Source organism: Perca flavescens, chromosome 1, assembly GCF_004354835.1.
Source record: "Perca flavescens isolate YP-PL-M2 chromosome 1, PFLA_1.0, whole genome shotgun sequence".
Taxonomy (NCBI): Eukaryota; Metazoa; Chordata; class Actinopteri; order Perciformes; family Percidae; genus Perca; species Perca flavescens.
In genome coordinates, this window is record NC_041331.1 from 16,889,331 (window position 1) to 16,913,764 (window position 24,434).

The 24,434-nt window shown below is 40.4% G+C and overlaps 3 protein-coding genes across 5 annotated transcripts in view; 2 read left to right on the forward strand and 1 right to left on the reverse strand.

Annotated features, from left to right (window-relative positions):
• Nucleotides 1-2,677, forward strand: part of LOC114559974 (KH homology domain-containing protein 4) — a 16,068-nt gene extending 13,391 nt beyond the window's left edge. The window contains exons 12-14 of one of the 3 annotated variants that reach the window (XM_028585067.1): nucleotides 178-263; nucleotides 348-466; nucleotides 886-2,677. In XM_028585067.1, the coding sequence (XP_028440868.1) occupies nucleotides 178-263; nucleotides 348-466; nucleotides 886-1,013 (333 nt within the window). In that variant the 3' untranslated portion in view covers nucleotides 1,014-2,677. Of the gene's footprint in view, nucleotides 1-177; nucleotides 264-347 lie in introns of all 3 variants that reach the window. The other 2 variants (XM_028585075.1, XM_028585058.1) reach the window with 2 other exon arrangements.
• Nucleotides 719-12,657, reverse strand: fsd2 (fibronectin type III and SPRY domain containing 2). The gene is made up of 14 exons (XM_028585047.1): nucleotides 12,373-12,657; nucleotides 10,688-10,788; nucleotides 10,154-10,422; nucleotides 9,700-9,795; nucleotides 9,223-9,456; nucleotides 8,688-8,710; nucleotides 8,103-8,224; nucleotides 6,435-6,599; nucleotides 6,111-6,245; nucleotides 5,765-5,918; nucleotides 4,902-5,035; nucleotides 4,243-4,378; nucleotides 3,955-4,131; nucleotides 719-3,102 (listed from the first exon to the last, which is right to left on the reverse strand). The coding sequence occupies exons 3-14, from the start codon at nucleotides 10,403-10,405 to the stop codon at nucleotides 2,853-2,855; spliced, it is 1,878 nt and encodes a 625-aa protein (XP_028440848.1). The 5' UTR covers nucleotides 10,406-10,422; nucleotides 10,688-10,788; nucleotides 12,373-12,657; the 3' UTR covers nucleotides 719-2,852.
• The window catches only part of whamm (WASP homolog associated with actin, golgi membranes and microtubules), a 17,915-nt gene continuing 5,629 nt past the window's right edge, over nucleotides 12,149-24,434 (forward strand). Inside the window, exons 1-6 of the mRNA XM_028585032.1 lie at nucleotides 12,149-12,808; nucleotides 14,813-14,986; nucleotides 15,597-15,747; nucleotides 16,481-16,650; nucleotides 19,814-20,021; nucleotides 23,791-23,975. Coding sequence (XP_028440833.1) covers nucleotides 12,233-12,808; nucleotides 14,813-14,986; nucleotides 15,597-15,747; nucleotides 16,481-16,650; nucleotides 19,814-20,021; nucleotides 23,791-23,975 — 1,464 coding nt within the window. The 5' untranslated portion in view covers nucleotides 12,149-12,232. The remainder of the gene's footprint in view (nucleotides 12,809-14,812; nucleotides 14,987-15,596; nucleotides 15,748-16,480; nucleotides 16,651-19,813; nucleotides 20,022-23,790; nucleotides 23,976-24,434) is intronic.

Below are 24,434 nucleotides of genomic sequence, written 5' to 3' on the forward strand. Positions count from 1 at the left end.
GGTTTAAATGAAATTGGAGCCTTTTTCAAATAATTTGAAAATGTGATTTTTATTTTTAAACATTTTTGATTTTATGTGAAAATAAAATGTTTAAAAAAATAAGGTTACTACATACTATAATTCCTATAGATCAAACATTTTCTTTTATTGTTAAATGTTTTGTACTTTGCTGTTTAGCCTACTAGCAAATCTCCAGAGTGGCCTGCTCATCAAGAGTCTGCACTTCCTGCCTCCAGTGTTGGAGAAGAGAAAGTAGTAGAAAGGTCTGTTGGTAGATATAATTTCCCTTGTATATTGTTCTTCTTGAATCTAATGTGGTGTAGATATTGATTTTTTTCTCTCTTCAGGATTCTGATGCCCCCACCGCCACCCCTCTTTGTGGCTCCTGCCCCAGTTGCACGCAAAAGGCCGAGAGACACAATGGCAGCAGATCCAGTCAGTCTGCCTGGCATCGGCGCCTCAATGGGTATGCATTTCTTTATCGCCACATTTACTGAGAGCCTGAGTATTCAGACGTGTCTGTTGCATGACATGGCATCTCCCCCCACATGCCATGAACGGGGGAGGAGTGGAGACCTGTGTGAATCTCTCCACTGGTAGATCCCACTAACACACTCTTCTTGTATATGTTTTTTGTCTTTCCCTTGTTCTCTCTCTCAACATGTGTCCCTGGACCTGCCTGTTATGGATGTGTGCTCTGCTGCCGTTTCATTTGATATCTTCCCTCCCCTGGCTGTGGATCAAACGAACTCAAAAACCACCGCTAACATGGGGCTCCTCAATGGGTTTTCTTTTTGTTTTTTCTCGCTTTGTCGTCATCATCCCCTCCCCATTTCCCCCACCTTCTCTCTACTTTTCTGTCTCTCCATTTTTATTGTGCCCTAGCAGGTGTTCAAGAGGAGCTGTGCGAAAAGAAGTCTAAAGTGGACGAATCGGGGCTTGTGCCCTATGAAGGAGACTCCTCCGATGAAGAGGAGGAGAGGACACACAGCAGTAAGACAGATAACTCATAACCCCTGCCCCGCCCCATCCCCACTGTCCAGGAATCCCACAGACCCAAAGTCTACATTCAGTAAATTAATATAGTTCTCAAACCCAAACCCCAATAAAAGGAAAAATCCACCCTTGCATTTTCAAACACTGTTTTAGGACTATACCAGTGTTTTACCCCATTTACTTGAAATAACAAATCTAGTATTGATGAGCACTTACCAAGCAAGCAGACAATTTTCCATTCATGTCAGTATGGCACTTAAGGCCAATTTATGCTCCTGTGCTAAATCTACTGCGTGGGTACGTACGTAGGTACCTCGAGATACGGACCCTACGCCGCAGCCTGACGGGCACCTCTTAAAAATGTAGCTACATGTCACAGAGACGCAGACCACAACAATGTCACATTTCCCCCTACTCATTTCCTGCTTCTTCATAAACAAGAAATCAAGAAGAGGGTAAATTTTTCCTGCTACAGATTCCTGACCGTGGTCAGAAAGAACAGGGGAGACACTTTGTTTCTCCCACTATGCCGCTAGAGTTAGCACTTGCCCCAAAGCTAATCAGTCACTCGCTCTACCACACACTCTGGCCCTGCTAGTCTCCCTGCTATAGAGATTAACCCAGACACCAATGCACGAGTATAAAAGCTCTGCTTAGAGCCCCCGCAGAAGCATAAATCCAGCTTTAGGGACACTTGGTTGACATTTCTGGTATGACTTTTATGTACTGAAATCCATTTTAGGACTTAAAGACAGATGACCAAGCTTCATACACTGAGGAGGTTGACAATCTTTATACAGCGTTAATGTAAAGTACAGATGATTTGTAGTAAACCGGCTGAATATGCCAAAAACACTGGTATGGTCTTTGAATTCCCACTTTCTGATGTTTGGTGCTTTCCTGGACTCTTAAGGAAGAAAGGTTTTAATTGTCTTGTCCTGTTGTAGGTTTTGCTTTGTGTACTTCCGTTTCAGTTAGTGTTTTTATTTTTCTCCCAGAATGCCTTTCTGTAACCTCTTGCACAATGGGTGTGAACCTGCTGGTTTTAGTCAAAGGTGGGCATATTTAAATGTATGCCCAACTTTATAGCAACTGTAAATATTGATAATCTGCCAACTAGTTTCATTGTGCATATGTTTGTAGCCACATGTCTTAAAATGCAGCACATCTTGTGGCTTCATGCTCATTAGGGAAGTTTGAGGTTTTGGTTTTAAAAAACAAATTCCTTTTTACAGTGTCTTTCTTTCTTGTGTTATTGGTGTCGTGATAGAAGCCTTTTTTTTTTATTTTTATTTTTTTTTATTCCAAGGGTCTCAGTCTAAAACGTGCACTTACCAGTTTCTTAAATACAGAGACATTTTTTGTTGGCAAAATATATATCTCTATTAAACAAAATATTCACGTTTTACAGTGTGGAAGTATTCAGGGTGGATTTTTCCTTTTTTTTTTTTAAAGATGTGAATACTTTATAAATATTATTTCTTAAAACAAACTTCTTTGGTTAATCAAAAACAAGCCCCTTATTTCTTTTTTTTTTTTTTTAAATTTGAACACTTGGTCTGCTGCAAGTTACTGATGCTATAAATACATATTGTAAAATTCAGTTTAACTTTTTTCATATCTTGGAAAATGGTGTATGCCTGTTCCCATGGAATACTATAATAAACCACCTAAAAACCTCTTATTGTCTTTGGATTCCACACATTTTATATTGCTGGGGAATGTCATCAGATTTTTTTAGGTTTTTATAATTTTTTTTATTTATTTTTTTATTTGGGCTGTCAACCAGAACTTTGATAAGTATTAATAACCAAAGTAGTTTCACTTTCTTCCAGCCCTGGAAAAGATTGCTGGAGTCAGATGAATGTGTACTCGGGAGCCTCTATGTCGTTGTGTACAGTAAGAGCTCCTGGGTTGTCCAGGCCAAAGCAGGGGTGGACATAATTTCGAAAGTGACAGTGGAAGGTGTGTAGATGTTGTTCCAGATCCACATTAAAAAAGGACAGAGTCCCCCTCTCGTAGTCCAGTGCCACTCCTATCCGCACTGGGTTTACTGTAATCCTCAGGTCTGGACTCCAGCCATTGTGCAAAAACTCATATTTATGCCTAAAGGGAAGAAAGCGGCAACATTATGATTGTATAAAGCAAAGAAGTTCTTAATATAGAGCTTTTTCCTCTCCTCCTGATGTGATCATGTTCCCACTGTCAGCCATTGGTAAAGCAGATGCTGAATCATGAGCCAGCAGTAGGATTTGAAATGGCTGCAGATAAAAGAAAATGAGGAATGTGCGTGTATGCATAATCACCAAGACGATACCCACAATGGAAACCACATTTAGGTCTTGTGTGATATGTTGAACTGAATGATTTGTTAAATGTGACCATTCAACTGTCCTGCTTTGTTACCATAGCAACATTTAGAAAAGCAACATCTTCAGTGGGCTTTTCTACCTTCAATGGGCTTAGTTTTGCATTGAGGGGATGCATCATTTTTTGCTTAGGAAAGGCAAATGTTGGTGGCTATGCATACAGTCTTGGCCCAGTTTCCATGTATGGAGTTAGTAGTCCCTCAGAGGATAAGCATGCTAATTGTGGTATCAGATTGGCTGAAAAATCTCTCACCAGCTTGTACCAGAAGTACATTTCATCAAGTGAATGAGCAGCAAACCAAGGCTACTTAACCCTTGTGCTTTGTTAAAACGTAGGTTACACAAACTGACTTGTTGATAAACCTGACAAAATATGAAAAGAATTATTACTACACCAAACAAGGGAATTCAGGTTTCAGTATCTTATCATGGGACATTAATTTGACTGTAGTCAAACTCCTAACAGAAACCTAATTTGGGAGTAGTGCTTTGTAAAAGTACTACTAACACCTATCCCAGAGAAAATATGGAGACAGCTGGGGTCTTCAGGTTAAAGTTTATAAAAATAACAGAGATGGTGCACTGTTACCTGGACGGGGTGAGAATGTGTCTCATACACCAGGAGGTGTTGTTGGCTCCGAGGTACGAGTTCCTCTCTGTGTCTTCGGATGCAACGCCGATCCTAAATTCCGTCCCATCATCCACCTCAACTTCCCAGTAATGCCGGCCTCGCACTGGGATCAGGTCCCCCAGGACAGCTACACATCTGTGCATACACCCAGTCTTATTTGACAGAATTACACTAAAAAAAAATTAATTACACTTTTGTTTTGTAATAATAAAATCTGTCACAAAGAGCAGCAATTGTATGCTTTACCTGGTAAAGGTGTTGTTATCATCTAAGGCCATAGCGCTAATTGGCAGCTCCTCATCTCCATAAAAAATGGTGAAGCCGTCTTCAGAGATGGACAGGCAAGGATGGGCAGTGTCCTCCAGGAGGTAGAAGAATGTACCTGCACAGGTAAACAAATTTTAGTCAACATAAAAATGTGCAAAAAGCAGTGATTTGAAGTACAGTATTTAAATACAAATTTGAGGCACTTGTACTTGTTTTTCCATCTGATGCTACTTTATACTTTCCCTCCACAACAGTTATTTAACAGCTATAATAGTTTTTTTTTTTAGATCCAGATTTTATAAAAGAAAAACATAAGTAAATAAAATATGATGCATTGTTACATCCAGCTTGCCAACAATATATAAGGCAGTTCAAATTAGCTCATATATCGCTTATATGTCCAGAGATTCCCAAACTGGGAACCAAGACCCACACCTGAGGCTTGTTTGACTACTACTACTTTGCCTATGCTTTAAGTACATTTTGTTGCTAATACTTCTGTAGCCTACTTCTACTTAAGTAAAAGTTCTGAATGCAGGAAGTGTAACAGGATATTTGTTATAAATCAGTAATGATATTTAAATGATCTGAATACTGGCCAAAAATACCATGAACAGGCTGATCCCACTGCTTCTCACCTGTTGTGGAGACAGTAATAACTTCACTCCTGTCGCTGGGCCCGCCGATGTTGACTGCTCTCACAGAGATGAGGTAACGGCGTCCTGTCTGCAGCTGGATCAGACACTGACAGCTGGGCACGGCTACTATAGACCTGGAGGATTAACCAATGGGACAGAAGGCTGATATCATTTCCTTTTTAAATATACTAAATGCACAATGACGACAACTTTTTGAATAGGCTTTTATTTTCATAGCTCTACCAGAGCGTAATGCCTTGAAATAACATGTCTCTTATTTTTTAATTTAGGTGGATAAATGGGGTGTTTAACTAAGAACTCTGTCATATTTGGACCACCGACCCATTGGAATGAATACAGTTTAGGCTCCTCTATCTAAGAAAAAAAAACAGACCATTCAAATGAAAGGTTTGACTTTGTGAAGTGACCCCAAATGCGAGGACGGTATTCTAGCTGCGGCTGACAGTGCTGCAGGAGCAGAAGCTAAGAATAGATTTTCTAGGACAGAGTGTGTCTTGATTCAGCAGCTCTATAACCATAGGACCTCAAAAATCCTAGGCAAGCACACACAAGGGCTTGTTTGTAATGGATGAATTGAAGCAAAGGCCTTATTAAATGGACAGGCCAGTGAAGATAAATACCATGGGGCTGCGTCTTTCACGCTCTGCAAATCCAGTGAAGCATCAGAGCTCTTATAGTTTACCTTTGTGTGCGAACTCATAAAAACATGACGAATTTCAAGGAAAGCACAAGTCAATCTTGAGCTTGTTTCTAACTTGAATCTGTCAACTGTAGGTGCAGACAGACAGACAGACAGACAGACAGAAATTTAGGAAATGTATGTCTGTTCTAACAGTTCTTACTCCGTAGTACCGCTGTCTGTACCATCAGTACCCATCTCACTGAGCTCCACCGTGTAAGAGTCTACAGGGTTGGGGTTCCCTGACTCCCAGCGGATCAGAGCAGCCTCTCGACAGCTAGTACACTCCCTCTGCTTGATCACTGGAGGCGACGGCACTAGAGAGAGAGAGAGAGAGAGAGAGAGGAATCAACCATTTAGACTTTATTCTCTCCAACATTAATCATACAAGGCTGGAGTGATTACAACATAGAGAACACAAGTGATTTTAGGGGACATCCTGAGACAACAGAACAACTACTATACTATAAGGACGCCTCATGCCGTTGTAGGAGTGCGACGTTCATTACCCGTCACGTATAAGGCCTTCTCGCTCGCTGGGCTGATGCCTGTGGTGTTGGTAGCAGTCACCCAGAGTTCATACTGAGCATTGGGCAGCAGATCTGTCACAGTGCAGTGGGTCTCCTTAATGTTGATCTTGCTTACTGAAAGGCCCGGCACAGAATTAGGCTAATTGTGGCTGCAATGATCAAAGCATCGTCGCCAACATCCTCCTCCTCCTCCTCCTCCTCCTCCCAGTAAATCAAAGATTCCCACATCAACAGATAACTATTCCAACAGTAGATGGTGTTATAATGCAATGTGAATCTGCAGTCGGTGTCTCGGTGTTATACCATGTGGTGCACAGGCGCTGTCTGCCGGTGTGTCCTCCAGCACCGGTCTGTAGTAGAGCTCGTAGTACTCCACCGTGTCGTCGGAGAACAAGCTCCAGCACACACGCAGTGACGTCTGGCTGGCAGAGTTGGGCATCTGGGGGTTGATCACCGGGGCAGACGGAGCTGTTTTTATATTGGAATAACATTTTAACCCAGTTTTGTCATCAAGTCATACCATCAAAGGCACTAAGATAACATTACTATAGCAGTGACAGCTTGTTCTAGTTTAAACACAACACTGACACCTTTTTGCTATTTATTATTATTCTTACCCATAAAGCAGTGGGTAAGATCAATTTTACTGAAGGTGTAAAATACAGTGATGTAAGCTTGGGTGAAAGCTCAATAAGGAGAACATTTCTCTCACACAGTATCCCTTTATTCCTCTACAGGTGCATTTTGGCTATTTCTTCTTGCTCTAACGCATCACTTCCGCCTCTGATTTGACCATGTCTGACCAATGATCTTTCCGCTCGTGTTCCTCTGGTTGAATCAGCCCTAAGATGTTGAATGTTGTTCACTTCTGAGCTGCGGCCCTTTGCTGCATGTCATTCCCCCTCTTTCTCCCCTTTCATGTCTAATCTGTCCTATCGAAAAAAGGCCTGAAATGACAAAAAAAAAAAAAATCTTAAAACAAATCTCCCCATCAACACAATTACCTCCAGGATGTTCAGGGAGATTCAACTGAGAGAGTTCCCATCACCCAGCTGCTGGCTTTACGTGGTGTGATTCTAGACTCCCATCTCCTATCTTCATGTGGGCCAATGCTTAATGAAGACGCCTCAAATCAATGGGGTCTAATCACCTTAGTCTATCTTGGCTGCTAATCTTGATAAATATTGTGTTACGCTTCCAAATTTAAAACACTAAATGGGTGGTGACAGTACTGAAAAAATCACTTGATTATTAACCCCCCCGGACAATTTGCACTACCCTATCCCACCCATACTGTTCTATTTATTTATTTACAAATGTACATACTGTAATTACACCTATACATAGCCATATTCTACTGCTCTTCATGCTATTCATCCTGCACATACACTTATTCTTACTACTCTTATAATGTTACCACACTGCACATAGCTGTACATACTGTACATATCTGTCTATACGGTTCATACAGAATATCCATATTTATTCTGTTTTTCTTATTATATATTCTGCTAATATACTGCATATATCTATATTATTGTTACTACTATATACTATATACTTATGTCACTGCTACTACATTGCACATATCTGTACATGTTGTTCATACATTTTTCATATTACATAGCCATATTTATTCTGCTCTTGTAACACTGCAATATATTTAGTGTTGCCTAGTCACCACCGGTCTATACTTTTCTGCTTTTTGGCACTTCTGCATTTCGTTGTCGTTGTACTTGTACTCTGCACAATGACAATAAAGTTTAATCTATAAGTTGAATCAATCTATTATTGACACACTGGCGGCCACCCTGTGTATAAAAACACAAAGCTAGCTGGTCTAAGCTGTCCAAGAGAACAATGTGTCAAAGACATCCTGCCATATATGGACAAGAAAATGAACCTTCATCTGTGTGCTGTACCGACACAGTCATTGATCCGTGGATTGTGGGAACGGTTTGTAAATCAGACCTGGGACAACGTTGATGGAGTCCATCATGGTTTTGACATCTGACAGGTCAGCAAGGGGTGTGTTAAACTCAAGACTTGTAGACAACGTGAGGTCAACCTCCTCTTTGACGAACTCCTCGATTCTAGTGTAGCACAAAAAGAGAAAGAAAAACAAGCTGTGAATAATGAAGAGTTAACATTTAGGGTAATTTAGCAGCTTGTGTCATGCCGTTCATTTGCGTCACTGAAAATGTATTCAGTTTGACAAAGAAATCTTTAAAAAATTAAAGGTCCACTTACTAGCTTTTCCTGGAGCATGTTGTGGTGTATTGCAGTGGATGGAGTTTTCTCATTTGTCATGGAGACTGAGATATCTCAATGCTCTGCAAAAAGCTAATAAGTGGACCTTGAGTACAGACTTAAATTCATTTCATGCTCAAAATGTGTCAACCTACACAATGTTAGTATGAGACTGAAAGCAAAAACACCTGGAAACACACTATCAGCCCTCTGCCATTAATGGTTAGTATTTTGAAACCATACTGCAGTCACGGCCAGTGCAGCGTCACACCATGTGGCATACTCACTGAGCAGCTTCATAATTACCTTTTTATGGTGGGCATAACTGCCTATCAATAACGGCCAAAGAAAGCAATTGAACAAAGTTAATAAATGTAGAAACACTTAAAAATATTTCATATCCACAATCACATCAGCTGTGATGATGTCATCTATCATGTACAGTATACTAGGCGGGCGAATCACAATACGATATCATCATGATACTTATGTCACAATACGATATTATTGCAATTTTACAGTAAACATATTGCGATATTCTTATCATATTTATATAATTGCGATGTATTACCTCCCCAACTTCAATTTTTTTTTTTTTTTCCCAATTTCAAATTATGTCCCCACAGGAGAACATCTGTTTTATCTCCATCTCACTTCCATTTTATTTCTGCAAAATGGGATTGTCAAGCAGACAAACTGACCAACACATGTATAATAATAGATCGATACTTGCCGATATCGCGATACTATGCTGATTCCCCCCCCACACACACACACACACACACACACACACACCTAATGTATACAACTGTAATCTGCACTTAAACACAAGCAAGGACACCTTTAGGAAAAGCCTCTTGTCTTGGCTGCGGTAGACTTCCTGGGCTGTCTCAATGAGCTCCTTGGAGGCATCCATCTCCCGGCCACAAGCCAGCAGCTGCTTGTACAGGGCCTCCAGCTTGCCCTTCTTCTCTTCCTCCAGTCCAGCCGCCCTCTCGTCATATCGCTGAGACAACGTCTGGAGCACGTCGTTGTAATGCTGCTCCAAGTGCTGCTCCTGACGGCCAAAATTCTCCTGTACACACATTTATATGATCATACTTAGGGATTTACACGTGTTATGCATTCAACAAAATATGGAAAGGAAAGAAAAACCAGGAGAGCACGAGGAGGCACTGAATAAAATGGATGCGTTTGGCTCGTGAGTTCAGGTCCTCCAATATAATAATAACAAAGTATCCCCAAAATGCTCGCACAGACATACAATGGTAAATCAATGTCAAAACACGTTACAACAATCAGTTTCACCAACATTTACCTCCACAGTGAGAAAGATTTCCTCAAGATGACCTGCAAAGTTCTCCATCTCAGCAACCTTCCCTTGCAACCGATTCCTGATTGTGACAATCTCACCCTGAAAACAACTGAAAGTCAGACTTCTTTCTCTTTTTAATTCAAACCAGTAACATAAACATTTTTTCAGCCTGTGCTGTCAGGACTTTCTGCTCACGTCTTTGGCTTGGCAAATAAAGCCTTGCATGTGGACAGCTCTATTTTCTGGGAGTTAGCTACAAAGAAATCTGGAATTATAGATGTTAGATCACAGTCATTAAGTGGAATTCACGGTCATTTTTAGGGATATAATAGGATGTATAGTTAAATCCCAATGAAACTATTGGGGTTGAACAGAGGTCAATTAAAATAAGAAAATCAAATCAAATGTTTCATTCATACATGATGGGACAAATATGTGTTAGTGTCCCCACCCCCACCTCGGTTCCTCTCTCTTTAAACACATCGTCATCAAGTCCTTCCGCCCCAGTGGGAGATGGAAGGCTGTCCTCACAGGGCTCAAAACGAAGGGACTCGTTGGTGTCAATAGAAAACCTCTGGAAGGTGGAAACTCCTCGGGTCGCCCTCCCTCCTCTGTCTGCCATAGCGGTCAACTCTCTGCTTAACTCCTGGTGCTCAGCTTCCTCTGCAATCACATCCAGTCTGCCCCCTCTGATCTCATTCAAGTCCATTAGGAGAGTCACTGCGGCTGTGGGAGGTTTACAATCCATTTATGATTCTCATACAACAACATTTATTTCAGCCCTTCCTGTTCTTACCTAATTAGATCAACAACAATTTAGAATAATATTCTAAACATTCTGCATCCAATATTAACTGAACAGAATGAACACAACAGACTATGAGATCTCTAAACAAAATTCGTCACACTTGCACTGTGCAAAAAGCCTGTGCAGAACAATATGTTTGTCATCAATTGATCAATGACGAATGAGCCGTTCATAGCATATTACCTGGATAATTCAGCAAACCAGTCTGTTCTAAGCAGCCATTACAGGCCAACAGTGGTGTCCGACAAGCCAGCTCTGTAAGTAGTTCAACCCTCACCCAGAAGCTGTGACAAAAATAGATTGGACTCAGATTGCTCAAATGTCATAGGCATGCCAAACACCCATGCACGAAGTTAGAAATGTATTGAATACAACTATTAATTTAGACTAATCAGGGGCCTCAGTTTTGTTAACACTGTAAAACTTGTGAAACTTAAGGGTCTGGCTATAATTGGATAATCTGTAAGCCAAATTCATTTGTAATTAGAAAATGAAGGCCGCATATCTGTTATTTGTTTCAAAACCAAAAACGTCATTCAGGTGTCGGAATCAAAAAAAGAAAAAAAATCGACCGATGTTTATAGTGTTATTTTATAGAATTAACATGTAAGGGGTAGACTTTAAGTTGCATCTTTCTGATTAAATGGATTTTTTGGCAGTCTACACATGCCCAATGTGTATTATATTATTATTATTCTCATATTTAATATTTTTTTATATCATAATTTCGGCTTTTATCTTATTATAATTATATTATGGGATAGTTTTGATGTTTGTTTTATTTTACTGGGGGGGGGTTCCATATAAACCCGTGTTGACTGGCAAAGAAGGGCTAAACACGAGACAGCTAACCCTGGTCCCAGTAACCCGGGTCATCAGTGTGAAAGAAGTATTATACACCCATGGCCACTGTCTATGCCCATGGCTCTCCAGTAGGAGGTGGAATTCCCCTGACATGTGATTCAAAGGTCGAAGTTGAACACAATACAAGGGACGCAAAATTACGAATCCCATATGGACACGCCAAGACCCGCCCTACGAAGCAGCTCGATTGGTTAGGGTTAGGCATTTGACTTCGAGTGGTTAAGGTTAGGGTTAGGGGATTGGTCAGGGGATAGGACCTGTACATATAAGCATTGACGCCTGGCCAATAGTAGTGTGTGAATGCTATTGAAGGGCGGGTCTTCGTGGGGGGAAAACTATCGCACAAGGGACATTATGGTGCCTTCAGGGCTTCTCATAAACTCCTTAAGAGGTGATTCAAAGTATTTTGATCATGATATCTTAATTATGACCTTCTCTTCTCATCCATGGTCTGCTCGGTGATCAAAATTAGACGCTGGCACTTTTCCGTAACTGTTGCTCTGACGTTAGAAATCAATCAACACTGACCTAGCCTATGTACACGAAAAATAAGATTACTGGGGACGAATTGCGTGATATCAATAATAGAAGCGGTGTTGTACTTGATTTCTTAGCTAAATAATGTGCACAAAACTACACGGCTTGCATTGTCTCCTCTGTGTCAACATTAATTATCATTACATGTGATCACAACCGTACAACGGTAGATGTAGCTATCACTTTGTGAAAGCGTTAACGTTCGGTTTAAAGATATTTCCCGATATGTCTGAGGTCCTTGAAGGCGGCTTACGTCACACAAATGGCGGACGTTGTAAACAGAGCCAACAGCTTCTCGGAGGCCAAAGTGAAACATCTTTTTTTAAGATGAATACCGTAGAGTTTGAGCGTTTAGATAGCCTGGAGGGCTGGGTGGCTGTTAAAAGTAACATATTTGAAGAACCTGAGACGTTTAAGCTAGGTTTCATCGTACAGTGGAATGTTATCGAGTGTAAGTTTGCGGTCACCTGCCACAACCGGACGTTACAACGGCAAAAACGCAAAGCCGAAGAAGTCGCTTTCGGCGACGTTCAGATGAGCTGGGCTGGACTCTTCTCCGTGAGCGATTTGAAACACATCCATCAGCAGTTTATATGTGTGGCAGACGTCTTGGTAACCTGCTTCCCGGATTTGTCAGAGTTCGAAGACGGCAACATTTGGGACTTGCTCTTCCTGAATCGGAGGTCAGGTCCCGAAGACGATGAGAGGGATTTAGACACGCCGTGTAGAAAACTCGAAAAATACTTCAGCACAGCTATTGACATCTGCGGACGAAAGATTGTGCTCGATACGTTGTTCACGCAGGATGAGCGGGATGTTGATGAGTACTTTGAAAATCTACAGGAGTTCAAGAGGAAGACCATGCAGGAGGAGATGTCGAGGGCCAAGGCTCACGTACGGCAGGTGTGTGTGTGTGATATGTGTGACACATCACATCACTTGGGGGGCCATGGACACTATACACTCAGTTGCCAGTTAAGGACACCTAACACAACCCTGCAATAAATCCTGCCCAAATAAACATAAAAAAGATTTTTTTAAAGATCAGATTTTGTCGATCCGATGATGAGGGTTGAGTAAATATTAGAGACAATGTTATAAACATAACTTTTTTATCAATGACGATAGACTTCAACAGTGTAAACAACAAACTGAACATGATAACCTTTAAGAAGGTAAGATTATTGCAGCGCCGTTGTATTGGACTGCAATAGATTTATACTGTATGTGTATTTACAACACATACTGTACTGTAGAACACTAAGTGCCAAGAAACCAACGATTATGCTTATGTTTTGCGTATAGAATATAAATGGATTTTTTTTTAAATCTGTTTTGATGTCCATGTTATCTTCTACGCTTCTTACCTGTGTGCATCACAGCCAAAACACATAATAATACATAAGTCTTAGGAGCTATCTTTGATGCACTCAAAAATACATAAAGACAAGCCAGACAAATATTTTCAGAAGGCATGTTGAATAAAAGAAAAAGGATTGAGGAATTAGTAAAGCTTGGGAAACCTCTGTATTTCCTTTAATATCTTTTTTGAATGTTTTCCTGCTGGAGTAGCACCACACAGTGGTGTTTCATGTCTACTATGACACAGCAAACCTCTGCTGTTTGCGCAAAGCTGTAGATTTTGCAACACCACCAGCACTGATGTCTGTTTTTCAGCCTGTGATTTTTGACTGTACAATCCAATACAGCAATGATGCAGTAAATGCCACCTTTTATTAAGATCATATGATGTTTTGTTAAGACTGTGTCAAAGAGCAGATTGAAGGCCATAGTTTGTGGTGTATTTAATTTGCATTATATCTTATGACTAAACCTTATATATTGTTCCCTTCAAATACATAAAGAGGGGCAGGGAATCATATTGCTGTTTGATAAAATAATACAGAAAAGGGCACTTTTTTTTTTCTGAACCAATCTCTTATGATGCTTTCACTGTGTCCATTCCCACCTATGTCACCTTACCTCATTCTCCCCTATACCTGACAGCATTTCAGTTATTGATCAAGCTGACCTATGTGCACACAAGGTCTGTGGTCTTAAGTAGGGTTGGACATCGTTTGGATTTTAACTATTATAACTACTATAGGGGTGGAGTTGAAACGGCTCACATGCTTATTTCACAAATAAGAAGAACGTTTTATTTGGATTCAGTGGGTTGTAGTTTTACAGGGCTTTTTCAACGTAAAATAAAGCCACACCAGAGCGTCGCTTACTGTGCTCCAAGGCTGCAACGCAACAAGCGCCTGGCGCTGCCGAAACCAAAACTTGCGCATGTTAAATTTGGAATCCATGATCAGATTTGAAACCAAATCCGCCAAACGATTCCACTAAAGAAACAATTCCACTGGAATCGTAATTTTTGAAACGTAGGAATCGGTTCTCGATGCCCAACCCTAGTCTTAAGTTGTCATCACTTGAAACCCTTGATAGGAAATGTTGATAGCAGATTTGAGGAGACATATTTGTTTGACTTCAGTGGTGAGAGTGGTTTCAGAAATGCAGTGGTATTGAACCACTAACCTCTGGCTTCACCGGTCAACTTTCAGTCCACCTGGTCATGAAAATTGTATTCCTAGTTTTTTTTTTTTTTTCCAGATAAGTTTTTTGGGCCTTTTATTTGATAGATAGGATAGCTGAAGTCTTGAAAGGGGAGAGAGAGGGGGAATGACATGCAGCAAAGTGCCGCAGGTCGGAATGGAACCTGTGGCCGCTGCGTCGGGGACTGAGCCTCTGTACATGGGGCGCATTCTCAACCAGGTGAGCTACCCATGCGCCCCGATATTGACTGTTATATCGGTGTGATATGAAAAGCAATGCAGAGCAAAGACTCTGCTGTGGGCTCAGAATAAACCCAGGTAATGGTGTTTATGTCTTCCATGTTTACAGCTCCTACAGAGTCATTGCAGTGCAGACCGAATGGTTGCGCTGCTTTCCATCTACGAGGAAGAGGATGAGGCCTACCAGGACCTGGTCACTGTGGCCACCACTTTCTTCCAGTATCTGCTCCAGCCTTTCAGGGACATGAGAGAGCTGGCCTGCCTCTACAAGATGGAGATCCTGGTAAATACAGACATGTATTTAGCAGCTGTGGGCTTTTTTCAGAATGTGCTGAATTGTCATATACAGAGGTTGCAATTTGGTTTGGTAACTAAATATTGAATATATTGTCGTTAGAATTTTAAATGTGAAACAAAAATTAAAAAGGAGTCCTTGAACATCCCACTGCTAGTTCTTGTATTATATACTTACGCTACTGTCTCCCTCCCTCTGTTACTATCACTGTCAATAACTGGCAGCCTTCGTAGATGGTGAAAATACAACATTTGTGTGTACTTTGTTTTATTCAGTGATCAAGTTCCCTTTCATCCATCTTGGCTATTTAAATTGTAACTGCAGAACCTCATACAGGACTAATTGGCCTGGCTCATTAATCCAACTCTCCATCATGGTCTAGACACACACCTGTGATGGTGGAGTGATTGACACAATTCAACATTATTTAATGTCTCCTTCAAGGAAAGTGTGAGGTTGAATTGTATATCCTCAGTAAAGTAACTAGAGACTAAAAGCTGAATTCAATATATATGTGGGGTAAGTGTTTGCAAGAAGTCTGCATTAAATCACAGGGTGTAAAGCTGTCCACTGTTTGTCCTACCATGGTTCTCTGCAGAAGTCTTTGGAGTTTGAGGACTTGGGTCCTAAGAGAATCGCAGCTCTTGAGAAGGAGGCGGAGGATTGGAGAACGAAAGCAGAAGATGCAGTCGCCTCAATTCAGGACATCACTGTCACCTACTTTGCACAGACTTCAAAGGCTCTGGCTGGTATAAGTTTCTGTGTTTATTTCTCTTATTTGTGTACAGATGAATTAATTAACGACTTTTGTGGGTCATTCCTCCGCACACAGGAAATGAAGGACAGTAATTTAATTCAATTTTATTTATAGTGTCAAATCATAACAGGAGTTATCTCAGGACACTTTACAGATAGAGTAGGTCTAGACACACTATCATTTACAGAAACCTAACAATTTCCCCAAGCGAAAGACAGCATCCAGAAGCAAACATTTTATACGGATCCACTCGTTCCGCTATCTATATGGCTGGCAATTGTAGCTAAGTTTATGTGTCTGTAAACATTCCATTTACTTTAAGTTACGCCTGTTTGTGACGCAGACAGGGTGTAGCCGGCCTTAGGGCCGCCTGGGTAGCTCACCTGGTAGAGCAGGTGCCCATATATAGAGGTCCCCCCTCTCTCTCCCCTTTCATGTCTTCAGCTGTCCTATACAAATAAAGGCCTAAAATGGCCAAAATAATCTTTAAAAATGTATGCATTAGAAATGCAAGAGGGAGGTTAGGGAATATAGTAAATTACAACACTTGCGTAACACAATAACTCTGAAATTATTTGAACACCCCAAAGTGATTACATCCACCTTTGTAAAGGTATCCATGGTGTTTTTCCTTTGTTACCTGTTACTGTGTTTTGTACCCATGTTAATATATATGTGCGCTTTGCATGATGCATGACATAACGGACCCTCTTGTGCATGTTCAGGTATGTTAAAGCAGATGGAGGAAGATAAGTGTCGTTTTGGAGCCGCTGCCTGGGCGTCTGCAGCTCCAAGACTGGAGAAACTACGCTTCCTTCTGGCCAAAGAAACCCTGCAGCATATGAGAGCTACGGAGATGTGCCTCAACCGCAAGAAAGACGGCATCAGAGAAAGGGTGCGTGTCTCACGTTTCTTTTTAAATGATCATAAACCACAACTTTTCTAATGGCTCTGTAATTAGTCGGCACATTGATTTGATTTATTGGTTTATTTAGAAGGGGACAGTGAAATTTCATAAAACGCATGAACAAACATGGTTAAAAAAAGCCAGAATTAGCCACTCTGCTACAGTTAAAAGGCTTTAGTTATCATTCAGATCTTTATCTCCAGTGCCAAGGCCAACACTGCTTTTGTAGTGGTTGTAAGTCTAGCGAGGTGACACAGTGGATCTTTCACTTGGTATTCCAGTCTGATGTGAATCTCTGGCTGCTATAGTCCTTTGATCTATTTATAAAACCTCTGTAAAAACAGAGAATCCCCACGATACACCCCTAAAACCTGCATGGATTAATAAGTGAGTGTGTCTGTGTCTATATACAAACTCAAAAAATGCCTGCTACTGTATATTCATATCTGTGAGTACGGGGGGGGAAGGGGGGAGGGGGCGTGTGTGTGTGTGTGTGTACTTCTAATGTCAAGATCACAGTATTTTGGGTAAACCGCAGCAAATGACTTGCTGCTGTAGAGTCGTGCTGTGCATTTGGAAAAGAAGAGAAAACAACTTCATCACCTTCACCTTCATGTGGCTACATCATTCATCCGATTAAGCTCTTTAAAAATCAGGATGCTGGCAGTACCCCTTTGAAGTCAACATGAGCCAATACAGAGACAGCTGTGTGTGAGCATTGAAAATAAGATCAGTAAGCTACACCTACGCAAAATCTTGTGCTGGTGGCAACATATCTCTGTGGCTCTTTTGAGTGCACCGGTGTGCCTGCAGATGTCACAGAGTGATGCCGTGCCTACCTGCATGTGTGTCTATACACAGCACTAGTGTCATATCCAGATAGTATTGATAGTTAACATAATTCAAAGTATTTAGGAACATGCATACACTTTGAATGTGTCAGCTCATTGACTACATACTTAACATTACTGTCTTAGCTTGCAGGTAGCTGTTGGTTTCAGATGATTTCATCACAGTGTGGAAAAAAAGAAAATCAACTTGCAGAGATTAAAACTTTGGCTTTAGAACCAGCACAGATTCTCAAGCAGAAACTATTTTTAAACCTCCTTGTGTCAAAAAATCAAACCCAGAAAGCAAACTGAGAGACATGGATGTCATGAATAGGATCATGTGGATGCTAGTCTTTAACTAAATAGGTTTCAGTTTGACAGCTGACTTTAAATGAAGTTCATTCAAGGTGTCTTTGAAGACAACACATTTTTAAATAAATAATCACTGCTTGCTACCAGAGTGTGCTTGAAAGATTATATGTCCTATCTGACTTGGAAACACCTTGCCTCACCATCCCTTTGTGAGAGATTACTGTACCAAGTGTCAAGTCTCTGCAAGTTAAAGTTAATTCTATACTGAAATGAATGGAAAACAGCAGCTGAATATACAGTCAGGAAAATAAGTATTTTAACACCCTGCTATTTTGCAAGTTCTCCCACTTGGAAGGAGGGGTCTGAAATTGTCATCGTAGGTGCATGTCCACTGTGAGAGACATAATCTAAAAAAAAAAAATCCAGAAATCACAATATATGATTTTTTTTAACTATTTATTTGTATGATACAGCTGCAAATAAGTATTTGAACACCTGTCTATGAGCTAGAATTCTGACCCTCAAACACCTGTTAGTCTGCCTTTAAAATGTCTACCTCCACTCCATTTATTATCCTAAATTAGATGCACCTGTTTGAGGTCGTTAGCCACATAAAGACACCTGTCCACCCCATACAATCAGTAAGAATCCAACTACTAACATGGCCAAGACCAAAGAGCTGTCCAAAGACACTAGAGACAAAATTGGGGTGTTTTTCTGCACATGGGACAGGGCGACTGCACTGTATTAAGGAGAGGATGACCGGGGCCATGTATTGCGAGATTTTGGGGAACAACCTCCTTCCCTCAGTTAGAGCATTGAAGGAGTGGCTTTGTAAGAAGCATATCAAGGTTCTGGCGTGGCCTAGCCAGTCTCCAGACCTAAACCCAATAGAGAATCTTTGGATGGAGCTCAAACTCAGAAACCTGACTGATCTAGAGAAGATCTGTGTGGAGGAGTGGGCCAAAATCCCTCCTGCAGTGTGTGCAAACCTGGTGAAAAACTACAGGAAACGTTTGACCTCTGTACTTGCAAACAAAGGCTACTGTACCAAATATTAACATTGATTTTCTCAGGTGTTCAAATACTTATTTGCAGCTGTATCATACAAATAAATAGTTAAAAAATCATATATTGTGATTTCTGGATTTTTTTTTTTTAGATTATGTCTCTCACAGTGGACATGCACCTACGATGACAATTTCAGACCCCTCCATGATTTCCAAGTGGGAGAACTTGCAAAATAGCAGGGTGTTCAAATACTTATTTTCCTCACTGTATCAAAACATATGGTATGCTTTAGAACAGTGTTTCTCAAATGGGGGTACATGTACCCCTAGGGGTACTTTGGAGGACTGCATGGGGTACCTTTGCAAAAAAAATCTCACTTACAAGGCTGTAGTTACTTCTACGGTCTCTTTTTTTTTTTTTTTCAAGTTTTTGTTGTTTCTTTTGAAGGTGTTGTCATTTCTTTTTAACGTATTCGTGCCTTTCTTCCTTACTTTGTTCTACTGTCTTTTATTCTTCAAAGTTTTTGTCTTTTTTTCTGCTTTTTTCAAAGTTTGTCGCTTTTTGGAATTTATTTGTCACTTTTGTCGCCCTAGTGTTGCCGTCCTTCTTTCTATTGTTTTTTTTTTTTTTTTTTTTTATTTTTCAACCTATTCTTGTCTTACTTCCTTCTTTCTACCTTTTTTCTTTTCCCAAGTTTTTGTGGCCCTTTTCCATCAGCATTTAAATGTTTTAAATAAATTAAAGGTACAAGGCAATTGTTTAGTAAATATATCGCTGACATTGCTGTATTGTTCCTCTTTATATAGACTTATTTGCGCTGGTTAGGGGTAACATGGCTTAAAAAAACTGTTCATAGGGGGTACATTATTGAAAAAAGCTTGAGAACCGCTACTTTAGAAGATGGTCAGCAATAAGTATGCACAGTATGTCCTTATAAGGCTGTAATATGCAAAGCCACAAGTGTGATCCTTTGCCATGTTTCTGTTGTTGTGATGCAGTTGGGCGGCCTGTCTGACAGAGTCAAGAGCCACAAAACTGATTCCAGGTCTGCGTCTAAGTACGTTCAGCAGCAGGACACAGTGGACGAGCTGGAGCTGGAATTCTATGAAACTCAACTAGAACTGTACAACACCAAGTTTGAGATCCTGAAGAATGAGGAGCGGCTGCTGGTGGCTCAGATAGACACACTGCGACGGCAGATTAAAGGTAGACTACACAAGACAAGTATCATTGTGGTGAACAGTAGATGTGAAGGCTACTTCCTTTTGAGAAAGATCGAATCACTGTAAAAGACAGTGATGTCCTTGTATAGTCCACTTTAAAGCACTCAGTCATAATTTTTTTGTTGAGCTGTATGTAACACTCCGTATTTAATAACACATCCTTTTTAAGAAAGCATAATAAATAGTAGCTTACCTAAAGGGTCAGGTCTCTTAAGCCACATCAGTTCCTGTTTTATTTTAAAGGCCCCGAACACCCACACAGGTGTTTTCAGTTATTCTAGCTGAGTAGACCTCTGTCCAGGTTAAAGGTGGGCCGCAGCATAGTTGTGAATTTATTAGGTCACAAATTTCATCTACCAATAAGAATGATAAAGATGTCATGTGTCCTGCCCTAACTGTTGCAACAGAGCTAACTGGAGGCTCAGGAAGATGTCAATCAATCAGTTTCTACACACCCACAGAATCCTGGGAAGAGGTCTAGGCCCTGTTTACACGTTTGTGCCCTTCGTTTACACGCAAATGCAGAATTTGCCTCTAAAAACAAGTCTTTCTAAAACCTCCAGCCAGAGTGGAGATTTTGGAAAACCTCATTTGCATGTAAACTGAGACAAATGGAGGTTTAGGCAGCCGAGGAAGTGAGGAACAAAGAGAGGAAGTGATTTGTTACTGTTTTTGATATTTTCGGGATTCTGATTGGCGAACGTGAGCTTGAGCTTCTCGTTACACTGCCACCTACAGGTTTGGCGAGCTCTTGGCTGCATTGACGGCATATATACACGGGTACGTGTTGTGCATGATGTTATTTTTGAAAACGGAGAGGTTGAAATGTCCGTTTATGAAAATAGCTGGCCACGTGTAAACGTAGCATTAATCAGCCAGAATAATTGAAAACACCTGTGTTTAAGGCCTTTAATGTACTCATGAATGTACAGACAACCATGACTGGAGTACTTCGATACTGAAGAATACTTTAAAACAAGATTATTCTCAGGCAAGTTCTGCAGTTGTAAGGAGCATCTTTTTTTTTTCTATGATTTCTAGATGGATTTATTGATGTTTATTCACAATGGACATCGGAAATAATCCTAGTTTAAAACGTGTGTCTGTTTGTTCAGATTTGACAAAGTTATGACTCTGAGAAGGAATACAAATGTGACACAAATTGGGTCAATCAGGCAGTAAAACCTCATGTTTTCACAGTTTGAAAATCTGTGAGATGGAAATGGGTTTTCTTTTTTCAGTTTTAATTTGGTGAACTGGCCCTTTTAAAATGGTTGCGCGTGTTTAACTAAAACGTCACATTTCTTCGGCTATACGTTTGTGGTATTGTTTCATTAAACTGCATTACATTGTAAGGTGTCCCTTATATTTTGTCCACACACCTTACACTATAATGCTACACTACACTAGAGTTGAATCAACACCCTTCTGACACAGTGTCAGTAATACACAATGTTTCACATATTCATTACAGGACTGATGTATTGGATCACACTATGATGTACAGGGGTTTATTTTTTTCTGGTCACTCAGTGTTGTTTACAGAGTTTACTTTGGGGGAATATTTTTGTACATGTAAATATTTTCCTAATTGCTCCTTCTGGGACGTGTGATGTTTGCTTCCAAGTTGTGTGTATGTACAGGCTGTGTGTCTGCCTGTCTGTGTCTGTTTTCCCAACTAAAAAGCAGGATGGTGTCCTCTACTAGTTGCTGCTCAGTAAAGAAAGTGTGGGGGGAGAGACAGAGAAAGGAGACTGCTGAGTTTATGGAGCCTTTCCACACCGTTAGAAGTGTATACTGTAAATAAAATACTTATCAGTGGGAAAGGACTTTCCCAATGCCCTTTTTGGAATATATGAATTATTAGAATTCTACTTCCTTTCTCACTCATAACTGACGCAGGATCATATACAGATCAGGGGTCCTTTTCAGAAAGCAGGTTTAGTGAAAACTCTGAGTTTGTTAACCCTGAGATGAGGGAAACTCTGGGTTTTCCGTTTCAGAAAGGGAAGTAACTTAACCTCAGAGTCAGTTACTATGGTAACTGAGCCTGTGAACCTAACCTGGTCGGGAGCAGGTTTTCTTCTCTCTCATTTCCTCATTCATTCAGTCTGTATCAGGCGCATTTTAATGCAGTTGGTTATCTGCATGAATAAAAAAAACTTATTGTTAGGCAGATTATGAAACGTTTTTTTCTCAAACGTCATGTTTTTCTCAAACATGTCACGGGAGATGATATTGAGTCCCGACTAAATGTATTTTCATTTCCACATTTTTTCATAGTCCATTAGATATGTAGATACCTTATCCGTCCTCATATCACTAACATGCACCATCGTGGACATGTTTTAACATCCCAGCAGATTCTTTGTGTCGCATTACGTTTTTTGCAAACGGCAGTTTTCTTTATTGGTGTGTATACGGATCATACTGTAATAGTAAAGCCACTGTATGCAGAGCCGTCAGACTAGTAGACTCGCTCTGAAACGTTTTTTAAATGTTTTTTTGTAGTGTTCCCTGGACACAAACCAGTGAGAGCCATTAAAAAGAAATAAATGATCATACATTATAGTTCTGTTAATGATCATGGGGCTGCAGCCTCAGAATGGGATTAGTAGTAGCTTATTTTTTCGCCCGCAGTGTTGCACCCAAATGGAATTATAGGTGTAATACAATTCCAGTTTTAACCAGTAATATTATAAGTTAACTGTGATTACATATGAAATTAATACACTGTTAATGCTTACGCATTGACTCAAGCAGCAATTTTGTCCCACACCAATTCTCTCTGTTGGAGCAGCAGCCGCTGTCTTGCTTTTTTAACGAAATGCATGTTCAAACTCGTCGTTTGTGCGCATGAGTATTTCTGCCAATCAGTTTGTTTGTGGTTGTTACCATGGTGAATCGCAGTATCATGGCTCCATTCATACTGCCTTTTTAATGTGGTGGTGCACGTGCGTGAACATACTCTGAGTTGATTGAACCAACTCATATCAGCTGTTCTGGAACCGAAAACTCAGAGTTTCCCGTCTCAGGGTAAATCAACTCAGACATCAGGGTTACACTTAGAGTTTATTAAACCTCCTTCCTGAAACGGACCCCTGGTTTCTTGTATGTATGTAAACAAAGTTAATATACACACAAAAAAGAGCTGTACTAGTCAGATTGCTCCAAAAGTCCCAATTTAGATGCAGCTGGTCAGTAATGAATTTTGTCCCTTAATACATAGCATATTGCTATGTATTAAGGGACAAAATTCAGTTTACTCTGAAATGCTTTAAAACCCAAACTAAGTGGCCCGTTTTTTTTTTTTGTTGTTGTTGTTGTTGTTTTGTTTTACCATGCATAAATTTACCTGCATGAATCAGGCTTCTCTTAACCCCTCAACCTGATAAAGGAAGCTAGGTTTCCTGTTGTTGTTTCAGAAGTAAGTTTACCACCAAAACAGAAAATAAATCTGATTTCTTTAGTGCATGTACAGCGTAACCTGAACAGTTGAAATTGCACCTCGTGGCTTGTTTGTCTGGCACATGAGTGTACAGAGGTATACGTTTTTTTGTGCACATGTCGTCAAGACAAGTTATTTATAATATATACAAGTAATATCTCAAGCATCATTGTCGTCTCTGTTTATTATACGGAATGGAAAGCTCAAGTGATGATGTAAGAATGACATTTTTGTGAGTTGAAAGAGCAACATTTTGAACCAGTAACGGGGCGTTTTGAGTGATTGGACTGCGTTTGTGTTGTAGAACTGAAGGAGGAGGTGGTGTACTATGATGTGTGTGAGGATCCAGAGGAGCTGCAGAGCATGGTCCACACAGGTATTCAACCAACGGACTCTCCGGCTGTCAGTCTGCTCAAAAGACGCCTACAGACCTTGGAGACCAAGAGAGGCAACATCTGTGCCCGACGAGCTTATCTCCGCAACAAAAAGGTGTGGGGGGCGAGTACCGTTGACGTGCATTCATTTCCAGATGACATTCTCTGTCCCCTTAAAAAACTGATTTTTAGTGACATTTTGGTCCTTTTCAAGGGTATTGATTGGTGAATAGTAATTGGAAATGTTGTTGTTGAAATTGTGCCATTTTACTCACTCTCTCCCCTTCACGTCCCAAATTTTTTTATTTTTAGCTGACGGAGTAATTGAAGCACAGTTGGTGCAGTTTAGCATTTTGTCCTGTTGCTGGCTGCATGCTCATGTGTCTGATTGAAAAACATGTTATTGCTAAGAACAAAGTGGAAAGATCCCCTGAACCCCACGATTCACCTACAGTAATCTACAGGCATGAATATTTAACAATACAGTACAGAAGAGGAACATTGTGTGAAAAATAAATAAATGCTGAGGCGTTTATCTGCCCCTCTATCAGTTTCACTGGCATTTTCTGAACTT

Excerpts from the sequence above, each read along its gene's own strand:
- fsd2 (XM_028585047.1), bottom strand. The coding sequence starts at position 10,405 with ATGGACTTGAATGAGATCAGAGGGGGCAGACTGGATGTGATTGCAGAG. Across the intron at positions 4,132-4,242 it reads GATAACAACACCTTTACCAG|ATGTGTAGCTGTCCTGGGGG; the intron begins GTAAAGCATACA and ends GTGTATGCACAG. Across the intron at positions 3,103-3,954 it reads CACATTCTCACCCCGTCCAG|GCATAAATATGAGTTTTTGC; the intron begins GTAACAGTGCAC and ends TCTTCCCTTTAG.